The following is a 21,960-nucleotide window of genomic DNA, read 5'->3' as shown; positions in this document are numbered from 1 at the left end:
TTACGGAATGAACCTAAGTCGAAAAATAATGGGGGAAACGCCCTCTCAATTTACTGATAAATACAGAAGACAATGAAATATTCATATGTTCAATTATTTATTGCAATTAAATGGACTTTAAACCTGTAATCGGTAGGCCTAAGGCTGGTTTTGAATAATAAGTACAACATTTTTGAATTTAATAAAACAATTTATGTAAAATAGTATATTCACAAACAAATTTAATTATTTCAATTACTTCCACGCGATTTCAATATTATCCAACAATGACACGGGATCAAACTCGACTTTTAGAACCTAAGAATCGATTTCAAAAAAATCAGTTTTAATAAATATAAACATTATTTATAAAGTTATTTCTTACTCCATATTTATCGTAGTTGACGGGTGACGTCTTTCCCTGGACAGTAACGCTACTTGGTTTAGTGGGGACACCATAAATTTCGACGCTACTTAAAGGCATTTTAGTTTCGTAACCCTTAAAAGCTACCGTCGACGTCAGTTTTTGCTATGATTTGACAAATAAACCAAATAAGTCACGTGGTTCAAGATTGCAACGTTAATTTTTTACAAGTACTGACCTCTTTGACCTCGAAATTTATTAGATTGTATTGCTTATTCTCGTACGTGTCTTAAAAGAATAGTTTACCGTAAATTTATTTAACTTCTTAATTAACTTTAATTAGGCCTACCTAATGTCTCCCCATCATCCCAATAAAGTTCTCCTTTGGCTTGACCATTCTTCAAGGCCACGATAAGTGTGAAGTTGTTCAATCTACTCGCTGTAGTAGTTAGAGCGGGTTCCTGACATGGTATAATATAACCACCCCTAACCATTAAGTTAATTTCGTCTAGATTGGCGTGTAACTCAACGTGAGAGCCAGCGTCAGGGAGTATTTGACCATTGTAGTAATTGTACCAGACATCCTTGGGTACGTATGCCTTAACCGTGACGACACCCTATGCGCGTCGAACATCAACCAATAAGTTTCACAATCAAACAACAATTAGGCTTAGCCCATTAATATTACCGGATCTAAAATTGGTACAACCAAAAAGGATGGACCCCAGAGGAAAGTGGTATCTATGTTATGGGTGTTTTTATCTTCGGGGAATCTAAAGATAGGGTGCCAAGGTTATCTCAAGGTCGTCTAAAGATTGAAACAGGATTTTTTAATATAATTACTCGATGAAGAGAGGTCTGAAGATGGTATCAGCAAACACGTGACTGCGGTAAAAGAGCGTGTAGAGGAATGGTAAAAGACGGTAACGAATGGTTAATGATTTCTTGGCGGAACTGATCACATCTGGACCTAACGCTCCTGGATCCTGATCCTGTATTGTATACAAGTTGTTTCATAATATATGTATCATTTAAAAAAAATTCAGTTGTCCTTACAAATGCGGCAATATCGTTATGATTCCTAGAAAATGGGTAAAAAGAGCCGACACTTTGCCATCTAGCGCAAAGTTCATTTGTCGTGTTCAAAAGGAAACCGCAGATATCGGAACCCATCATGGACACTCCGTACATGGCAAAGTTCATAGTTGCTAAAGCAATCACGATTTTGAGAATAGGCCGTAACCAATAACTTTAGATCCATGAATTGTTAAGTAAAGGCTTACAAGGTAAAGAATACTTTAAATGATCCCAAGTACTAGAAATATCCCCTGACCAATGTCCGGTGTAATAACCTTGACCCAGGAATGATGATCGAGTAATAATGAAAGGTCTCGTTTTCAAAACTTGTTTCAAGGCGCTGAAGAGATTTTAGAAACATTAGAAAAGGTTTCACAGTTTCGACACCAGTGTATGTCTATAATTACTAATTGGTAGCGATTCCATTGGTTAATCCGAAAAGATTATGCAAATTGTAATGAGTACTGGCGTAATGTTGAGCCGACATGCAAACTGTTCTGGTAGCTAAGACATCATCACCCATACCACCGGGTTTATAAGGCGGATGATCTAGTTCATTATCTTTAGGGCAACCATAAATAGAGCCCTCGAAGTTACTAGATGGTTCGTTCATATCCTAAAACGATAAAACCGTTACCTCCAAATGATTTAGGGGCGAAGAATAGCTAATAGTATTGAAGCTTACGATCCAAGAACCGTCGAATTTGACCTGATTGTACAAGTACTGGTATTGTTTCGCCAAATATTCCCCGGCTCTGGGATGACTGTAGTCGGGGAAGATGGTGCTAAGGGAGTTCCAAGCTTGGGCGTATAAAACGTCACCGGAAGCGTTTTTGACAAAAATATCCATTTCAAGTCCTTCGTCCTGAGGAGGATACGTTTTGGGTCGCTCACCTCCACTGACCCCAGCGTCCTTTATGAACCGTTTCGTTAATCCTCGTTTACAATTAATAAACCATAACCAATTAACCAACCATAATGACAACGTAATGCATGCCTTCTTTGTGCAATTGTTCAACAAATTCTGGTAAACCAGCAAATTTGTCTTTATCGTAAGTGAAGTCGTTGTAATGGTCCATGTAATCTGTGATATATAATTTTAATTATCCGATTGGGGATTGACATTGGTCAGTTTTAAAATAATCTAACCTATATCGTTCCATTGAACGTCATACGGTATTTTATTGTCCTTCATTCTTTGATAAGCTGCTTTAGTCTTGTTCAGACTACCATAACCGTACTTGCATAAATGGAAGCCTAAACTCCAATAAGGTGGCATAATAGGGTGTCCAATTAGACCTTGGTATTGCCTGACAGCGTCAGCGGGATTTTCACCCAAAATGACGTAAAAATCAAAGATACCACCGATTGGTCTGAATGTAATACCGGGAGTTGGTTGTGTGATGATTTCTGGCATGGATTAAAAGGTGGGACCTCAGTTGGGATTGGGAACCAAATTAAATAAGATTTTAAATATAAAACAAGTATACCCATGACGTTACTGTTCATTAGAAAAACAGCGTGACTTTTGGTATCGTCTTCAACTTGCAAATAAAACGGATGTGAACCGTACAAGTTCAAATCGGGCTATACCAAATTTAAAAATGACTTATACAATACTTCAATTACTAATTTAGTGGTTTAAAACCAAACGTACACTCGGAGGCCTATCCCTGTTTAGAAGCAAGAATCTATGCCAACTTTGACCTTTCAGTAGACCATTCTGATTTTCTCCAATACCATAGAAGCCTTTGGATGGCACTTTGAAGTTGACTTGTAACAACTGATTAGTATAAATCATGGTAGAAAGTAGCGAATCGATGCTATAATAAACAAAGGACTGTTGGGTTCCGCTTGCTTCAAATTGACGCTTAATTAAAACTACCTACATCTTCACTCCGTTGCACTTACGAGTGATGACCAGGTGACCGTCAAGGTCAAGTTGAACGTCGTATTTACGGTCATCAATTTTACCACGAGGAACCGATCTTATGATTGGATACGGAGTTTCATAACGCACTGATTTCGCGTCAGTTATCTAATTGATTCAAAGATGTTTAGTTTGAAAATACTTATTTCAAGCTTGTTTCCAACTTCAACGAACCTTAATCCTCAATCTAGTGGCATCAACCGGTATCACCTCCACTTGAACTTCCTGAATCTCTTTGGGATATCCAGTTGGTATTCTCCTTCTGAAAATGGCCTTGATACCATCGTCCGATTCTTTATAATTATACAACTCGTATCCAGCGTAATTCTTAGGGAAAAAGCAGTAAGGTACTCCAGGATCCGTATCTGACGTCTTATTAACCGGAGCTGACCAACAACAACCCCTTTTCGTGCACCGATCCTGATTGGCATTGGGTTCAGGATGACAATCGAATCGTTCCGAGTCGTCAGTGTTGAAGCAAACGGGGTCGTTCGGTATTTGATCGGGTTGTACCGTTTTAACCAAGAGTTGACCATCGACTTGAATTCGGATTAGTTCGGATTCCGGTTCAGGGATGACCACCAAATTGGATGGGTGATCTCGTTGCTTCCTCCATGATGCGTAAGTGAAAAAGGAAGCCGAGACGAAAACGGCGATGAAAAGGAAACCAAGAACGGGTAAGACGTACCATGAACGACCTCTACTGTCGCTCCTGTCTTCATTCACCAAGGATAGTTCGTCTTTCTGACGAGTTGAACTACCAAACACCGGCATTTCGACGGGGGGTTCACTACGATGCGGACAGTAATTTTCAGGTGAGATATGTCAGGTACGAAATGAAGAAAGGTTTATGAGTAAATAACCAATAAACCATATTATCAGCTGTGTTTTTCAATTTCATTATTACTCAAAACGCCCATATTACGAAGAAATTTCTTATCTATTTATCCAGGAATACATACAGCTACTAAGAATCATTGTACCCCATATCTCCCATTTTAATTTCGACTTTCCATCACGCCTCGTAACTCTGACGTCATTCTATCTGTTATTTCATTAATTGGTAGCAACGGGGAGTTGGGTGAGCGCGCTAGGTTCAACACGCAGTGAGATAAATTATTCGCCAGGTAAAATACGTCATACATAATGATTTGTCCATAGCCCTTCCCACAAAATTGGCCTAGATACTTTGAGTGAAAATGGGTGTAGCACAATGATTACTTTTAGCTGTATGCATTCGTGATTTATCCGAGTTAAAATACGCCTACTGGAATTCATCTTCGTCATAATTGTTTCTTGATAAGAGACAGAAACAATAGTTTAATCGTATTTATCGAAGGATGCGGTTTGTCAATTAATATGTAAAATGAAAAGCCAATCATTTATCAGAAGTGTATCAATTGAAGTGAAGTCACCTCTTGAAATGACTGGTATTTTGCAATAACACCAGTCAGAGAAAGGAAGAGATAAGGTTACGTTTACGCGTACAGTTTTAATAGATTAATAATTATCTTTTGTCTAAAACAATACTATTTTGATTTGCATAATTTTGAAATAACCGACGATGCGAATTTCTAAATATATAGACCACCAAAAAGACCCAAATATTATTTTATAAATTGTCGGGTTCTAACCTGATAACGTTCCCGGCTGACATGATGCTCCTTACTATGTTGAGATTTTTATCACTATTGAATTAAATTGAATCAACAAGATGATTCTGTTAAAATGTTTCTTTGTCCACGCTTTCGAAAATGGATCGAGAAAGTTTATTTAGCTGTCACCATTTTTAGGTCCTCGTAAGCATTGAATTAACTTAATGGTAAAATAAATCAGAAACTAAACTCTCATAAGTTAGAGAGAAAAAAATAACCCGGCGATGAATCAAAGTTCACATTTGATTAAAACCGATCGAGTTTGTTGATATATGTTTATAAGAACTTAAATTCCAAATCTCTTGATATGTAAACGTATTCGACTGCTGCCATAAGTTTGAAATGAAAATACGGTACATGTTAATTCAATAGAGGGCATATAGCAGTTGAAATTATTTACTCTGCTAGCTAACATTTGCTGGCAAACGTAGAGAGAGTACTAGGAAGCTTTTTTCATGGTCATGATTGTATCTGTATACAGAAAGATGAAACTGCTGTCAGTTAATAAAAAAAAAGGCGGTCAGTAAATAGAGTAATGGCAGTACTACGTATGCAAACGTCATACCCTTTTATCTCTTAGTTCATTGTCACCCCCTAATGGACGCGTACAGTATCCCCTCTTACAAGAGCACGCCCAGAGAGAGGGATACACAGTCTACACCCCTCTCTACCGCCAATACTCGTTTCACGAAAAATATTTCTAGTTTGAAATTTAAACTCCTACATCTTGCATTTAACAACAAATTTAAATATAAATATCAAAATATAAAAGTTTTCTATAATTTTTATTCAACTAATCAATTTTAACAATAAATTTAAATATAAATATGAAAATAAAAAAGTTTTCTATCATTTTTATTCAACTAATAAATTTCACGAGGAAATATTTACATATTTAATTTTGGAAGATGGAAAACAAAAATTAATTATACAACCATAAATACACTTTGTTATATTTCGTTTTAAATAAAAACTAGACAAATTAAATTGATTCTATAAAAACTTTATTTTAATTACATCCAAATGATACTAATATCTTTCGTTAAGTCAGCTTTCAACCCAGTAATGGATAAAAACTAAGATAAAACATTATTAAATTAATGAATCAAGTACCCTTGTTGGATGTTCTTTAGGCTTAGCCGAGGTCACTGAAGGTCAGATTGTATGTAAGTCGAGGGGCCAGTCACTCAGCATAATAAATTATTAAGTAACACACATGAGCGGGTTATTTCCCTGGCGCCAACCAAGAGGCAACGCAAGACGCAGCCCGAGTTCACAATACGCAGACGCAGAAGAAGGCTAGACAACTCGCGCTGCCTCTAGCGGTGTTTCTTGGCGCCAGAAGGGAGGGGGGCGTCCTATTGTACCTTAGATTGTACAGTACTAAAGGGAATCGTTGTTATCTGATAGTGATTAGCCTCTCGGCGTTGAAGAATTATTACGAAATTAAGTTCAGTACCTCTAGCTAAGCCTAAAGGTGAATTTTCTTGAAAAATATAATGTACCTGAGTGTTGGGATTATAGTTTACATTCCTCGGGTTAACGGTAGCACCATTCACGGTTACTTTGGGTATACCTTTGGTTATCACACCAAAGATATCCACTCGACCTAAAACCATGCCGTTAGGATCTTGGTAACCCTTAATTACCGCATTCGTCTTTAGCTCCCGCTAATTAATACAGTATTAATATAATTAAATTAGATTGATGCTGGTCCCTACTGAATATAATGAATTATATTTACATTAGCCACGTTGAAATTAATTATGGTGTATTTCTTATTTTCGTAGGCATCTGTGGGATATTTAATTTATAGTTTAGGGGGTTTTTAATTATGAAACTAATAGGGTTTCTTTAAAAACCGGGTTTTTCTGGGCGTTTTTATATTTTAAACAGAAACATTTTAAAATTAAAATTTAAGATTTTAGGTATGGGTTTTTATGGTGGGTAAAAACCCAATAAAAACCCGCGGGTTTGTTTGGGCTGGGGATTTTTTTAATTAAAACCGTGGAAACTAAGTAATTAAATTAATTACCTAAGGTTTCTCCATCGTCCCAGTATAAATCTCCTGTAGCTTCACCGTTTTTAAGCGCCACAATTAATTCGAAAGTATTTTTTCGACTTCAAGGGTAATTAGAAATTAATTTTAAATAGTACTAACTAATTAATTCTTTAACTTAAATTACCTAGCAGTGGTTGTTTGGGCAGGAGTCTGAGCGGGTAAGATATATCCGCCCCTGACGAATAGGTTAATTTCGTCTATTTTGGCCGTAATATCTATATTACCACCGGCCCCTTTAATTTGGGCTCCAGTGTAGTAATCGTACCAAATATCGTTGGGTAAATAAATAGTGGCCGTCGTCTTTTTCTATTAAAGTTCATTAATTGAAGTGATTAATTCCTAAAATTAGTACACTTTGCTATTCTCTAACAGTAACACAACTCAAAGCGTATATAAATATTGCACTTTTATAACTTTAAGTAATTTGAGTAGAAAGCCTAATAAAACAGACAAGTCTGGCGATAATAAAATCGATAAGTTTGGAAGTTTTTGACCCCGAGGTTTTCAGCAATAAAATTAAACCAAGGAGAAAAGAGGTAAGATGGAGCGGTAAGGATGATGAAGATCGCCTCGATCTGCGGCAATGAAAGTCTCCCAGTGTACCTCGTGCACGCCCCTACCCTAACCCTTCGCTAGACGATTGTTAAGTGCTGCCACGTAGCGCCATTGTATTTGTATGAGAACTAGCTTCTACTTTTAAGACACAGGGGGCTTCATCGACGTTTCCATAACGTACAACAATAAAAATACCGAAACGCCACTGAGGATGCTGGGAGGACTACGTTGCCATTGAGGGGGTAGAGACTACATCGTTAAAGGTTTGGAGGTCTACTCCATCCCTCTCTCCTTCATGATTAAACAATGTCGCCCAAAGGTACTTTTCAAAAGTAAAAGCCAAAATTTTCAACAACAACAAAAAAAGCAACAAGGAAATTTCAAAGTGATAAGAGATCTCTGTCTACCTCTTCTAGAATGGGGGCTACCATGAAAGCGGGTCCCCATAAGAACGTCTTATCGTTATCATGTGTCTTTGAGTCTTTGGTGAATCTATATTTTAAAGATAATTAAATCAAAGGATGAGTAACGGGACTCGACGATTTAAAAAGTAAACTCGTTTTTTGGGGAATTAAACTTACTCGAAGAAGATTGGTCTAAAGACAGTTTCACCATAAGCGTGACTTTTATAGAAGAGTGTGTAAAGGTAAGGTAAGAGACGATATCGGACAGTTAGGGCGTTAATGGTGGCGTTCAGGACGGGTTGACCCATACCAGCTGGATCTTGATCCTAAATAAAATTTATATTTTTGGAATGACCATTTTGGTTATTTTGTTGGTCATTCTATTTTTTTCGGATTACAATTGTGCCGTTGGTGTTATGATTACGAGAAAATGGGTAGAAAGCGCCTAGACTTTGCCATCTGGCACACAGTTCCTTAGTGGTATCGTCAGTAAATCCGCAAATGTCAGTACCCATCATGGAAAAGCCAAACATGGCCATGTTCAATGTTGCTATATAAAATATCCCACAATCAAATTAGACCATTCTTAATTAATGTTCCACTTTCTCTATTATAAAGAAGGATCAAAACGTACATGGAATACTCCATCTTAAATGATCCCAATTAGAATGAGTGTCTCCGGACCAATGTCCAGTGTAGAATCCTTGACCCATGAAAGTGGATCGAGAAATTATGAAAGGTCTTTTGGTAGGCATGATTTGTTTCAATGCGCTAAAAGTGTTAAAGTTTGTTTAAAAAAAAATGGGTGACGTTTTAAACGATGTTATCAACGCTTACTAATTAGTAGCAATGCCATTGGTGAATCCGTGAATGTTGTGAACATTGTAATGGGTGGTAGCGTAATGCTTGGATGACATACAGATGGTTTTGACGTTCAAAATCTCTTCTCCTAAATCTGGCGGAATGTAATAAGGATATTCGAGTTCATTTTCTTTACCGGGACATCCCCATAAGGAGCCATCAACTAAGTTTGAAGGTTCATTCATATCCTACATAGACACGTACGGTATTAAGTTTAGCTTAGTTTAAGCCTAAGGTCAAAAACCAACTGCTTACGATCCAAGCTCCGTCAAATTTGATTTCGTCGTAGAAAATGGCGTATTGTTTGGCAAAATATTCTCCCGCTCTGGGATGGGTGTAGTCGGGGAAGACAGTATCTACGTCATTCCAAACATGGCCGAACAAGATATCCCCTGTAATGTTCTTGACGAAGATATCCATTTCGACACCTTCATCAAAGGGTGGATAAAGTCCGGGTTTCTCGGCACCACTGACCCCAACATCCATAATCATAACGTAGTGCATGCCTTCTTTGTGTAATTGGTCAACAAACTCGGGTAGACCAGCGTATTTCGTCTTGTCGTACGTGAAATCGTTGTAATGGTCCATGTAATCGATATCATTCCATTGCACATCCTTAATTCGTGAGGCGAGACAACAGTTTAAGTCACGGGTTAAGATTTCTTAACGTAAAGAACTTAAGTATTTACAAAAGGAATGCCGGCTTTCTTGTTTCTTTCCCAAACCATCTTGGTGTTGTTGAGACTGTTATATCCCCATCGGCAAAGATGGAAACCCAAAGACCAATAAGGCGGCATGATTGGTCGACCAACCAAGTCTTGGTATTGTTTAACGACGTCAGATGGGCTTGGACCCAACATGACGTAAAAATCAAATACACCCCCCAATGGACGGAAGGTGATACCAGGTGTTGGTTGAGTTATAATTTCTAAATATATCACGTGGAAAAACAAATTACGTCATTGAAATTTAAAGGTATTGTTTAATTGTTTACTGACAATTCAAACTGAAAAAGCGGGAGGGGGTGGAGTTCAAGGACAATTATGTTGCTGTGAAAGGAATTTTATCATTTGAAAGGGGCGTATGTTGATAACATAAAACAATGGTGCGTGTAATAGAGATTAGGTCGAAACAATCACGGGAAGAGGCGCGAGGGAGTGTTTCAGCTGATAAAATACTGAGAAATTAATTAAAAAAATATTTCCATGACTTAATTACCTAGAAGATTACTGTTAAGGAGGACTAATCCGTGACTGTTGAAATCATTTTCGATTTGAATATAAAATGGATGACTACCATACAAATTACGATTGACCTACACCAGAGAAAGACTTATTATTCCGTTCAATTACGGTACCATTTAGGAATAAACAATTCCATTAATTTCAGAAGAGAAGCAGAAACACCACAGAGGCGGGGGAGGTCACCTTCTTGGGTCATTTCCTTCGAATCAACCAAGAAGCCCCGCTAGAGGCAGGCAACGCGAGTCGGCTAGCCTCCCTAAGCATATAATGAACTCGGGCCCAACTCCGTCTGGCGTTGGCTTTTGGTTGGCGTCAGGGAAATAACCAAAGAGGGCGGTCGGCCTCCCTCCTGTGTGTTGGAACACTTCTCTGCAAGTAATTAATAGAAAGGTCTATTGTTCTTCACCTCTGGAGATCTATCTCTGGCGAAAAGAACGTAACGTTTCCAATTCACACCCCTTAGAAGCGAGTCCTGAGCTTCGCCTAATCCGTAGAAGCCAGGAGTGGGTACTTTGATGTTAAGTTGCAACAGTTGATCGGAGTAAATCATGGTGGCCAAATTAGCATCGACACTAAATTAAGCTCAATCTCTTAGTTCACTTGGGAAAAGCTCAAAAGATGCAGTGAAAGATTTCTTACATAGCAACGCCGCTACTTTTTCTAGTGATGGTCAGTCGACCTTGGTCGATTTTAACGTCGTAATTTTGTACGCCACTTCTACCTTTAGCTACGGATTTGATTACCGGAACTGGTGGTTCGTAACGAATTGAATTCGCATCGGTAATCTGAAGAATTTAAACGTTCTTACAAGTCGTCCTTCAAATGTCTCGAGAACAAAAAAATTAACATTAACATACTCTAAATCGAAGCCTATTTTCATCCAAGAAGGTAACGTCTAATCGAAGTTCTTGCACGTCCTTCGGGAAACCGGATGGAATGTTCCTGATTAAGGTTGCAGTGATACCATTTCTGTTTTCGTATATCTTGGAGACTGAGTAACCGTTGAAATTGGACGGATACCAACAAGCCGGTGTGGCTAAAGGCGAGTCTCCTTTGACGAAATTTTTGTCGTCGCCATAGGGAGATTTCCAACAACATCCTCGTCTAAGACACCGATCCGCCGTCACATCCGGTTCAGGATGACAATTAAACTTTTCAGCATCGTCCGTTTCGGAACAAACGGGGTTGGTAACGATCTTCTCTACCTCTCTACGTCCAACGCTTTGAATCTGAATTTTGCCATCAACTTCGACTTTGATGGTCTCAACGTCTGGACTCGGGAATACGACCAAATTAACTGGTTCCCTTGAATGATACGTTGAATAGGCGAAAAATGTCGTTGAAATGAAGACAAAGAGGAAAGAGAAGACGAAAACACCCAGGATAATTTTACTGGTACGACTTCGGGGTGTAGAAGAATTGAAATCCATCGTGTTAACTGTGGAATCGGACGCGTTCCAAAGACGAGCCGGCATTTGGGGCTCGTGTCTAACGAATTAAAGATTGGAAATGCTAACGAGATCACGGTTTTTGTAAATTGAATAGAAATTGTTATCTAAGCGTTATCAAAAAGGCGGATGATTTGATTACGAGATTTCAACTTTGCAAATACGCCTCTTACTGCGTTTTTTGTTATAGTAGAACTAGAAGAGCATTCCAGGGAACTGTATTTGTCTATATACGCAGAATATTGCGTGTTTTTAACGTTAAAATATTCGGTTTATGGGTACCGGAGAAATGCGAGTTGTAATAGTATAAACAGACAAGTGTTTCGACAAAGTATACTTGTACACTGTGAGAGCCTTGATACGAAAAGTCATACAGCTGGGTTTATGATTTTCTATACTCATATAAACAATCAAATAGGTTTAATAACAATAAGGGTCTATGGAGGAGAATGGACTATGCGTTATGGGTTCTGTTTACTCAGCAAGCTCTTCTTTGTAGAGATGACTTAAAGTCTTGAATTTATAATTCAATATTATCAGGGACGTTCTGGAAACCTATGAGAAGCAGAATCATCGCTTATTCCTTGGTAGTGCTGAAGGTGAAAATGATTCAGAGTATAGGCACCAAAATTCTCGTACAACGTGGATGGAAATAGAGCTAAGCCTAAATGCAAAAAAAAAAAAAAATGGACGTATCGGGGATATTTCTTTTAAATGGTTTGGTTGTCTTTAACAGTACAAATAAGTACAAGCACAAGCGAATAATCCGGTTTAAGTGTCCATCATTGGTTAAGAGAAGAATATATATCGTGGGAGTTTTCTCCCTCTTGCTCAGTAGGCTTTCACGGAGGTAGTGTCTCATATAATTTAATACCAGATGGGGTGAGCGGGATGGATTATAGGCAGCAGGGGGACAGACTAGACCTCCATAGATCTACCTTAAGAGATGTAAACTTAATGATATATTATCAATTTATGGTAAAAGTATACAGCTCTCCTTCGATTTTCTTTGCGTCCTAAAAGTTAAACAACGCGTGTGCCGATCAGTGTTGTTCTTAGCAATTTTGGGAATGTACTTTTCTCAACTCTAAAACGTACTTTTCCAGAAAAAGGGGGGGAAAACGTACTTTTAACTTTCACCCCTCTCGAAACGCTTAGCGCGCCATCTAAGATACAAAATAACTTAAATATAATTATAAGATTATTTTTTATATTAATTTATGGAATATTATTTATTTTATTCTAATAATATAATCCATATTAATTAAAACCAAGTAATTAAAACTAAATAAACCACGGGAACCTCAAAAGTCTCAAGCGTTAAGGAATGCTTAACCTCTCTACTCCGATAGCAGTAGCACGTTTAGTCGTTTCCCCCGGACCCCCACTCAAGTTTAGCGCCACTCTGGAAAAAAAAATTCCAGGGAAAGGGTTCAAAGGGTACAAAAGAACGAAGGGTGATTGGCTCATTTTTCCATTTGGCTTTTTTGCTGTGCGTAGAGACTTATTTTTTTTAAAAAAGAAAGTGAGTTGAAAAATAAAACAAGGTGTCCGCCAGATTAAGTTCGTCCAAAAAAAGAATCAACTTTTTTAAATACTAAGAGATTAATTTCCTCGTCGTTATTCAAAAAAGTGCAAAATTAAAATATACTTCCCATTCTAGAAATTCCAAAAAGTACTAAATAACCTACCAAAAATACAAAATGTATTTTTCGTACTCGAAATTTGAAAATGTACTAAAAAAGTACATTTGTACTACCAAGAACAACACTGGTGCCGATCTTGACCGACTTAGAAGTAAGTTTTATTGAACGATTTCACCCCGCCGAGTTTATCCCTTTCTTTCTTTCATTCATTTGTTGATTCAGGAGAAAAATAAATAAAAATCAATTTTGCGACTTTCGAAAGTACGCCATTGAAAGACTGAGCTCTTAGCAGTACATTGTTATTATTTCAGGTAGATATAATAAAATCCCATCGCTGTCGACATCACCATAAGTGACACGCTTAAGTGCGCCCGGGCCTGTAGTATTTAAACAGGCCACGGTTATGCCATATAACAGCCCAGCGGTGGTGAAGTAAAAATGACCCTACAGATATGACCAAACATCCGACTTGAAAAACCTGAAAGTTTGTACTTTAACCAAATGAAAAAAAATAAATAAAATGGCCTTGGTTCACAGAAATAAATAATAAAAAAACAGGTTTTTATTAATAAAAAGATATGCGAGAAAAATATTAGTTTGTTCACTTTGTTGTTGATCCAGTTTCGATCAACATCGGATCGGCTGTGAGAAATGGTAAGTTAACAGTGGTTCCATTGGATTATAGATACCAAGTCTGCACTTAAGGAAGGGGCTAGAGAAATTTCCTCCCCCTTTTTGTCATTACCATACACCTAGCAACAAAATTATCACGACCATATACCTAGCAATTCTCAGGACTGTAGCTGCAGACCTTTTCGACCCAAAAAAGGGGTTAGGCAACCCTCAGTATCGGGACGCATTCTCATGATACGAAAAGACCACTGCGCAGGCGCCAAAAAACGAGATGGAAGGCACAGTTCTACCCCCCCCCCCTCTTAGTTACATAGAAATTCTTCATTCTTAGTACCCTTAAATTGTCACTACCATATTCCTAGCAATTCTAAGGACCTATAGCTTCGAGTGTTAACGTTTTAATCGCAAAATTAAAGAAAATACATATATATCGTCTGCTGTCAACATTCGATAAAAGGTAAAAAAAAATAAAATAAACTTAGAAATAAATAAAATCAGAATTTAAATTTCAAGAGTTAAGAACCGGTTTTGATAACGAAAATTTGGCTTCAATCGTATTAGTTTGAATTGTACAACATATAGTCAATCCCGTACCTTGAATTTTTTTGTTAATTCATCCAGTTTTATGGGGAGGGAATTTTTTTATATACGAATTTCAAGGTTATTTAAAAACCCCGATAGAATAACAAATAACCGATTAATATCTTTAATGGGGAATTTTTTTAATTACTTTTTCTTCTATTAAAGTAATAAAGAGAAAAATCACCGCTAACCTACGTCAAAAGTACAAGAGCACCAGTAAAACCTTACCTTTCTTTCTCACGTGATGATACCAAGAAGTGATATCTAGTTTATTAGGGAGAAGGTATAAATTCGCTCCATATTTCCAGCTATATCTCCAGTCCAAACGTATAGTAGGTCCGGAGTTAATCCCCGCCGCCTCTAAATTACAACATGCATCTCATTGGTTCTTGCAAACTCACGTCAGCGCGACGCGAATGACGAAAATTGCAGTCATATTTTCCGACTGAGGAGAGGCGATATAGCCCGGCCCACTTTTACTTCCCCCTTGTATTTTGAAAGGGGGACTGGGACTATGGCGCGCGAATACTTAGGCATCTTATATCTTCTCCCTAGTAAACTAGATATCGCTTCTTGGTACAAGAGCACCGGTAAAACCTAACCTTCCTTTCTCACCTGATGATATACCCTTGTATTTAAGAAAGTTATATTTTCTCTTATTTTCGTTTCAAAGGGTCGTGAATTAATTGAAAATCACGACAAGAAAATTCTTAATCCATGGTTAAAACCCAAGTTACGTAGCTCTAATATTTAATTTGTTACAGTTTTGGTTTGTACAAATCTTCCCTAACAAGTATACCCCTTTTCTATAAGGAAGTTAAGTCAAATCAAGAATGAAACCACCCATAAAAATTCACTTCCGCCAAAAACTAGAAAATTGCAAAAAAAAAAAGAAAAACGAAAGTTTGTCCATGGAAACGATTAAAATCCTGTATTTTTTTTTTCAACAGACGGGGATGTGTATGGATGTTTACTATTTTTTGCCTAAATAGTTTTAATTCGGTATTCGGGCGTATCGTGCATGGCCTTCCATTATACACAAAAGTTTCCTCGTTTGCAAAAATTTCGCAACAAAATTTGACCAAAGTTTAAGTACCATAAAAGCAAAAGTTAATTAAACTCCAAGTCATAAGATTAAACTATTTGATTTTCTCTTTATATATTTTTTCTCAGTTGGAAACTCTAGAGAGAGATATGGTGCGGATAAGTGTTACCAGTCATTTGTGACGTGTACGATAACAGACTGAAACGTTTGTTGAATTCAGTTCGATTCAGTAATTATCAATTCAATTCCAAACTTGTATACATTCGGAGATGCTCTAATAACAAATTACTGGCAATCCTTACTTAGCGCATGCGCAGTTAAAGCTACGAAAAGGGGGGGGGGAGATAATTTCACAGATTTTTTTCTAAATTCGATTTTATAACTTCCTATTAATTCATTTCTTTCTTCACAGCGTAAAATGATAAAATTTAATCCTGTACCTTTGTGCGTAGTATAGTTTCGTCATGAAAAAGAATGTGCAATTGTTGATAGATACGAAGTTACACAAAACAAAAATTATTTAATTTCGAAATTATGTCTGTTATTTTTCATTGTTATAATAAATAGAGGATGAAACTGTTTCCTGGCAATAAAAAAACCTTAAAAACGATATGAAATTATCAAAGAAACTTGGTTCGAGGCATTCACTATCACTTTAAATTACTATTATCAAAAATAATTCTATTTATTTTTGCTATTATTGTTTTGTAAGCATAAATCTCGTGATTTTGATCGAAAAAAGTCGAAATGAAAAAAAAAAGTTATCTAATCTAATCATTTAATAAAATCTATTTTCCATACTTGTGCAGTATATATGGATTAACTTAACATAAAGATGGTACACTTATTTTAAAGGTAGGTGAACTCGAAAGATCTGGAAGGATGTTTTTGGGTCAAATACAAAAACAAAAAAACAAAAACCTGCACCATACTTTTTATATTCGATTTTCGTTTTCAAGATAAATGTATATAAAGTTTAAAATAAAAAATCTAAATTCATTCGGCCGACTATGCAAAAATGGTTCTAATTTAAACTTGGAGAAGAGAGGTGAGAAGGAGTGGTAAAGTGTTCGTCGGCCATGCGCGGCAATGAAAGTCTCCCAGAGTACCTCGCGCACGCCCCTTCCTGAATTGTTAAGTGCTGTCACCTAGCTTCATTTAAAACGCTAATATTTAGTATAGGGCGATGTCGGTTAGCTAGGGCATAGGGGCTAGCCACTACCCTTCAATTCATTGTAAAGGGACCCACCTGTAAACTAACCACAGGCATAGTGTGGATATCCCTTCATAGACAAAGCTTAGATTATTATTATTATTATCTAGCAAGAAGTGATATCTAGTTTATTAGGAATAAGGTATAAATTCGCCCCACATTTCCAGCATTATCTCCAGTCCAAACCTAGGTCCGGAGTTAATACCCGCCTCTAAATTACAACCAGCATCTCATTGATCGCGAATGATGAAAATTCCGTATGTATTTTCCGACTGAGGAGAGGCGAAATAGCCCGGCTTCCTTTTACGTCTCCCCTTGTATTTTGAAAGGGGGACTGGGACAAATACTTAGCCATCTTAAACCTTCTCCCTAATAAACTAGATATCACTTCTTGTATCTAGTTCTCACAAATTAGCTTCAATTTCAGGGGGACATAAATTTTATACGTTTTCGTATCAGGCATGACCCTACCAAAACGTCCATGCACCTAGGATACCAGGAGGACTTCCGTTGCCGTTCCGTAGATGGGTAGGATACAGAGGTTACGTTATAGGAATGGAGATTACTACTCCATCTCACCTCTTTCCTCTAAGATTTGAATATTTAGATAATATTGCGTTTCGGTTCGTTAATTCGGAACTAACGAAGTGGATTAGCTAAAAGCTTACGAGTTACGACAGACCCTGAAATACAACATACAACATTAGCCGTAAATTGCGAGACAATATTTTTTTTTTAGAAATTGTATTTAAAGTTTATGGTAATAACATTTTCGTAATGATCTCAAACAATGCGTGAAAACCAAAAAAGAAAAGAACTTTTTAACTTTTTGGCGCTGGAATTAATGCCTGGTTTGAGAGCTATTTAGTATTCTGAAATGGGAAATTTTAAATTTTACGTATTACGTAAACATAACCAATATTGGTACTATATCCTCCTTATGTACGTCAGAAAATACGTCAAAAAAAGAATATAAAACCCACTTTCACCTTTGAGGTTTGGGTGAAGGAACGACCTTGTAGTTCGTTTGATCCTAAGTGATATTTTGATCAAGGGTTCTGACGTCAAAATGACTTTGTTATTGTGACTATAAATTCCACTTTGAATGACAATTCGAATTGACTGGGTGGGTTAAAATACATCGCTGGTTGTTAGGCTAGGAGGATTCATACCATTTACACAAGGGAGGAGTAGGGGCAACTAGGAAGACAATATTGCAGACCCTTATAGCCTGCAATCCTTGTGTAAATGGCATGAATAATCCCAGCCTGAAAACTATCATAAGTATCCAAACTTCAAAGTTCAAGATCCGAGGTACAAGTTGTGAAATCATGAATAAATTTAAGAAAACTAATTTTTTTCCTAAACCATTTAAAGCCTTTGAAAATGAGCTACGAATAGACTACTTCATAAAATTACATGCAGATAAAACAACCCGTACAGAGGCGATCCCCCATCTTAAGATATTTTCCTCGTGCCAAAAGGCAACGCCAGATGGAGCTTTCCATGTACGTTTAGTTAAAGAGAAACTAAGACGTAGACGGGAGGCCGCCATCTTTGGTTATCTCTCTCGCGCCAACCAAAATGCAATGCCAGGCGGAGTTGGGCCCGAGTTCACTACACGTGGAGGGAGGCTAGCCAACTCGCCCTGCCCTCTAGCGATGCATTGCTTCTTGGCTAGAGGTGAAATAACCCAAGAAGGTGACCTAACCCGCCCCTGTGTGGTGTTTACGCTTCTCCGTATGTACTTTCCGAAATGGTCAATGTCGATTGCTAAGATATAAATTTATTCATGACGCGTTTAATTTAAATTCACGTTAGCAATAGCGTCCGCTTAAACACGCCTTCCCCACTGAATTCACGAAAAGTCGACGTAAAAGAAATATATATTTTGAAGGAACTTTCGATTTTCCTTCTAGCGTTTATAGACTCGATTATTCCAGCCCATTTCCTCCTTGAATCCCCAAAAATAGTCTACCATTGGAGATCATGGGCCCGAGGCTTAGTTCACTTCCCTTCCTGGTACGACGCAAACAAGTTAAAAAGGACCAACCAGAACGTAGTAATCGTCTTTTTGAGACAATGGAGCTACCTTATTTTGCCCCGACTGAAGGATTAATTAGGGATAATAAGACCTTCGACATTGATGTATTTTGTACTTACGTAAAACCATTAAATTTTGTATCAGTTTGAACATAAGTTCATAAGAAATGTTCCTCCATAAGTTTGCCCATCACTGGTTACAAACTGGAGCTTGTTATGAAGTGAGGTAGATCATAGATTCGAGGTAAAGCGACGCCTGGTGACTGGGCGCTGTCAACGGTTTAGTATAGGCTAGATGGAAGTCCTGCAAAACTAACCGAGTGTAGTACTTCAATTCTCGCTTGTCGTTCTGTTAGAACTAGCTCGAGCTGTAAGTCTCTCAGTAGCATTACGAAGTATAGGTAGTGTCATACCAGGGATAGATTTAATTTTAGAAGTAGGAATGGAGAACGGTTAGTATTTACTTCTGTCCGACTCAAAGCCCAGCATAGAGTCCCTCCCTCCAACACGTAACGAAAAGTTTAAATTATCTTATTGGCTCACTTTAACTACGTTTGATGACATTGCTGACGGGGACGGCGAAAAATACGTAATTCCTTTTTACCTCTGTCGCTATGACCCGCCTCTTCTTTCATACCCCTCCCCCCTCGTCCCGTGGAAGGGGGTCCGCGCGCCCAGATTACTCTGTTCTCCATTCCTATCATACTTATTGAAATTATATTATAAACTTATGGTTTGAATAACAAAATAAATAATTAAACGCGTGGTTATGATGGGAAGGTCGAGTAAATGGTCTTCAATAATATTATGTTTAAAATCTCAGGGTGAAAATTATGATACTTCGTATAGTGTTTACAATTTAAAACAAGTTTTATAATTTGAGCATTTTCAATGGTTTTCTTTTTAAACTTCCCAAGGATTTTTAAATTAAATTGGTATCGTTTTCAATAGGCATTGAAAAATATCATGGAAAAACTTTAGGAAATATACGTGATGTTTTTTGAAATTAGCTTTATAATATTTAACCTTAGTAATTCAAGATTAAACCAATATGTATATATGTAGGTATATATTTTAATCTGATTAAATTAAAATTATGATGAAAAATACCCACCTTTTTTGTTGGTGGAAAATACCAAAAAAAAAAAATCTATTACAAATTATTTAAGGGTAATATAATATGAAATAAAAGTTAATAAATAAGAACAAAGAGTCAAATAAAAAAATATCAAGAATATTTAGTTAGGTAAAATTATGCAAAACACGTAAAAGCATTTTTGCATATATTTCTTCCGAAAATTACCTAACTTAATTACACGGTTGAAACTCCTTCATTAATTTTCAAAACAATTACTACGCACTATAAACTACTCATATTGCGTCGATATGAAAAACCCAAAGATAAATTAATCAATTTTAAACACTCAAATGAACCGTAAAACGTCACCTGTCGCTGTAAGAAACCCGTATCTAAATAGTTAATTAAATTCCTTTCCATTCTTACGAAATAACAATAGACCATTCCATTAAACCCTTGCAGAGAAAGCAACACACAGGCGTGAGGTAGATTTCCCTGGCTCCAACCAAGAAGCAACACCAGACGGAGTTACACGCGGGAGGGAGGCTAGCCAACTCGCGCTGCCTGCCTCTAGCGGTGTTTCTTGGGGCCAGGGAAATAACCCAAGAAGGTGACCTACCCCACCCCTGTGGAGTTTGCCTTTCTCTTCTGGAATTAATGGAATTGTCTATAATATACTTTTTTAAGTGGGAAGGGGAAAGTTCTAAATGACTTGGTTAAATTTCTAATTAATGAAAACTTTATATTACTTCAATACCATAAGTTTATAAGTGATATGTTCCTACCATAAGTATGACATTAAATATACTTCGTAATGCTACTGAGAGACTTACAGCTCGAGTTAGTTCTAGCAGAACGACAAGCGAGAATTGAAGTACATACTACATTCGGTGGTTAATTAGTTTTGCAGGACTTCCATATTCATACCTATTTAATCTGCATTACTAAACCTTTAACAGCGCCAAAACCAGGCGTCTTCGCTTTACTTCGAATCTATGACCTACCTCATTCACTCCATGACAAGCTCTTAGTAACCAGTGACAAACTTATGGATGGAACATATCTCATTATGAACTTATAAGAGCTCTATAGACGACCTTAATCATTTCTTTTTTTCTTCTTCATCTCTGGTCGCGGCTATTAAAGTTTGATTCAGAACATTGACCTATAATGGACGACCATATAATATATAACCCGTTTCAGTTTCGGTGAAATTAGAAAAATAAGAAGTTTTCTCTCGACTCGCCGAGACAGAATAACTTTCCGCTAAGAACCTATTAACAGAAGTAAATATATTGAAGTTGCCAATCCAAAATTCCCATCTCTCTAAATTTTCACGGTCGCTATATACTAATCTCAATTTTTTTTACTGATTTTTACCTGACCAAGAAGCGATATCTAGTTTACTAGGGAGAAGGTATAAATTCGCCACATTTCTTTCTAGCTTTATCTCCAGCTCAAACGTATAGTAGGTCCGGAGTTAATCCCCGCCGCCTCTAAATTACAACCAGCATCTCATTGGTTCTTGAAAACTCACGTCAGCGCGACACGAATGACGAAAATTACGTATTTTCCGACTGAGGAGAGGCGAAATAGCCCGGAATCCTTTTACGTCCCCCTTGCATTTTGAAAGGGGGACTGGGACTATGGCGCGCGAATACTTAGGCATCATATACCTTCTCCCTAGTAAAATAGATATCGCTTCCTGACCTGACCATGGAAGGATAAATATAAATATTTTTTTAATTTTATAAATTAAATTTTACATTGAATTAAATCAATTAAACAGGGTGTAATTAGGAAATATTATAATACAGGGTCTTTCTGATAAGTCAGGCATAAATTAAGGGGGATGTTCTTTGAAGAATCGATTTTGAGTCGAAAATTCCGTAACTTCTATATGGCATTTCGAAACAAGGGTCACAGTTTCCAGGTTATGATAAAAGAGTGTTTTAGGGATGACCCCCTTACTTAATAACTAAATTAGAAATCATTGCCTTTCAGTTTCTTGTGTTATATTTAAGGGGTCATCCGTAAAATACTCGAATGATCATAAATTGTTTAGGGTGTCCATTGTGGGGGGTCATAGAAGAATTACGTTTTTGACCTCAAAATTGATTTACCATCCCACTGGCCTTCGG

General features: G+C 37.2%; 1 protein-coding gene across 1 annotated transcript; it reads right to left on the bottom strand.

Annotated features, from left to right (window-relative positions):
• Positions 1–169: 169 nt before the first annotated feature.
• Positions 170–12,618, bottom strand: LOC149691731 (sucrase-isomaltase, intestinal-like). The gene is made up of 33 exons (XM_089869426.1): positions 10,989–12,618; positions 10,771–10,916; positions 10,538–10,703; positions 10,106–10,202; positions 9,577–9,815; positions 9,143–9,502; positions 8,864–9,075; positions 8,661–8,797; positions 8,425–8,576; positions 8,204–8,352; positions 8,030–8,114; positions 7,192–7,373; positions 7,041–7,126; positions 6,750–6,799; positions 6,511–6,675; positions 6,023–6,081; positions 4,985–5,038; positions 3,525–4,140; positions 3,310–3,458; positions 3,078–3,243; positions 2,911–3,007; positions 2,570–2,830; positions 2,395–2,504; positions 2,106–2,333; positions 1,828–2,036; positions 1,627–1,760; positions 1,400–1,551; positions 1,187–1,335; positions 1,032–1,116; positions 693–960; positions 582–631; positions 365–508; positions 170–297 (listed from the first exon to the last, which is right to left on the bottom strand). Exons 1-33 carry the CDS (start codon positions 11,604–11,606, stop codon positions 235–237), a joined length of 5,838 nt encoding a protein of 1,945 aa, XP_089725552.1. The 5' UTR covers positions 11,607–12,618; the 3' UTR covers positions 170–234.
• Positions 12,619–21,960: the final 9,342 nt, after the last annotated feature.

Source organism: Phalangium opilio, unplaced genomic scaffold (assembly GCF_054372755.1).
Source record: "Phalangium opilio isolate 3A_F unplaced genomic scaffold, DU_Popi_V2 ptg000025l_1, whole genome shotgun sequence".
NCBI classification, from domain to species: domain Eukaryota; kingdom Metazoa; phylum Arthropoda; class Arachnida; order Opiliones; family Phalangiidae; genus Phalangium; species Phalangium opilio.
The sequence above is the reverse complement of the archived record's forward strand: the minus strand, read 5'-3'. Positions and strand labels throughout refer to the sequence as shown.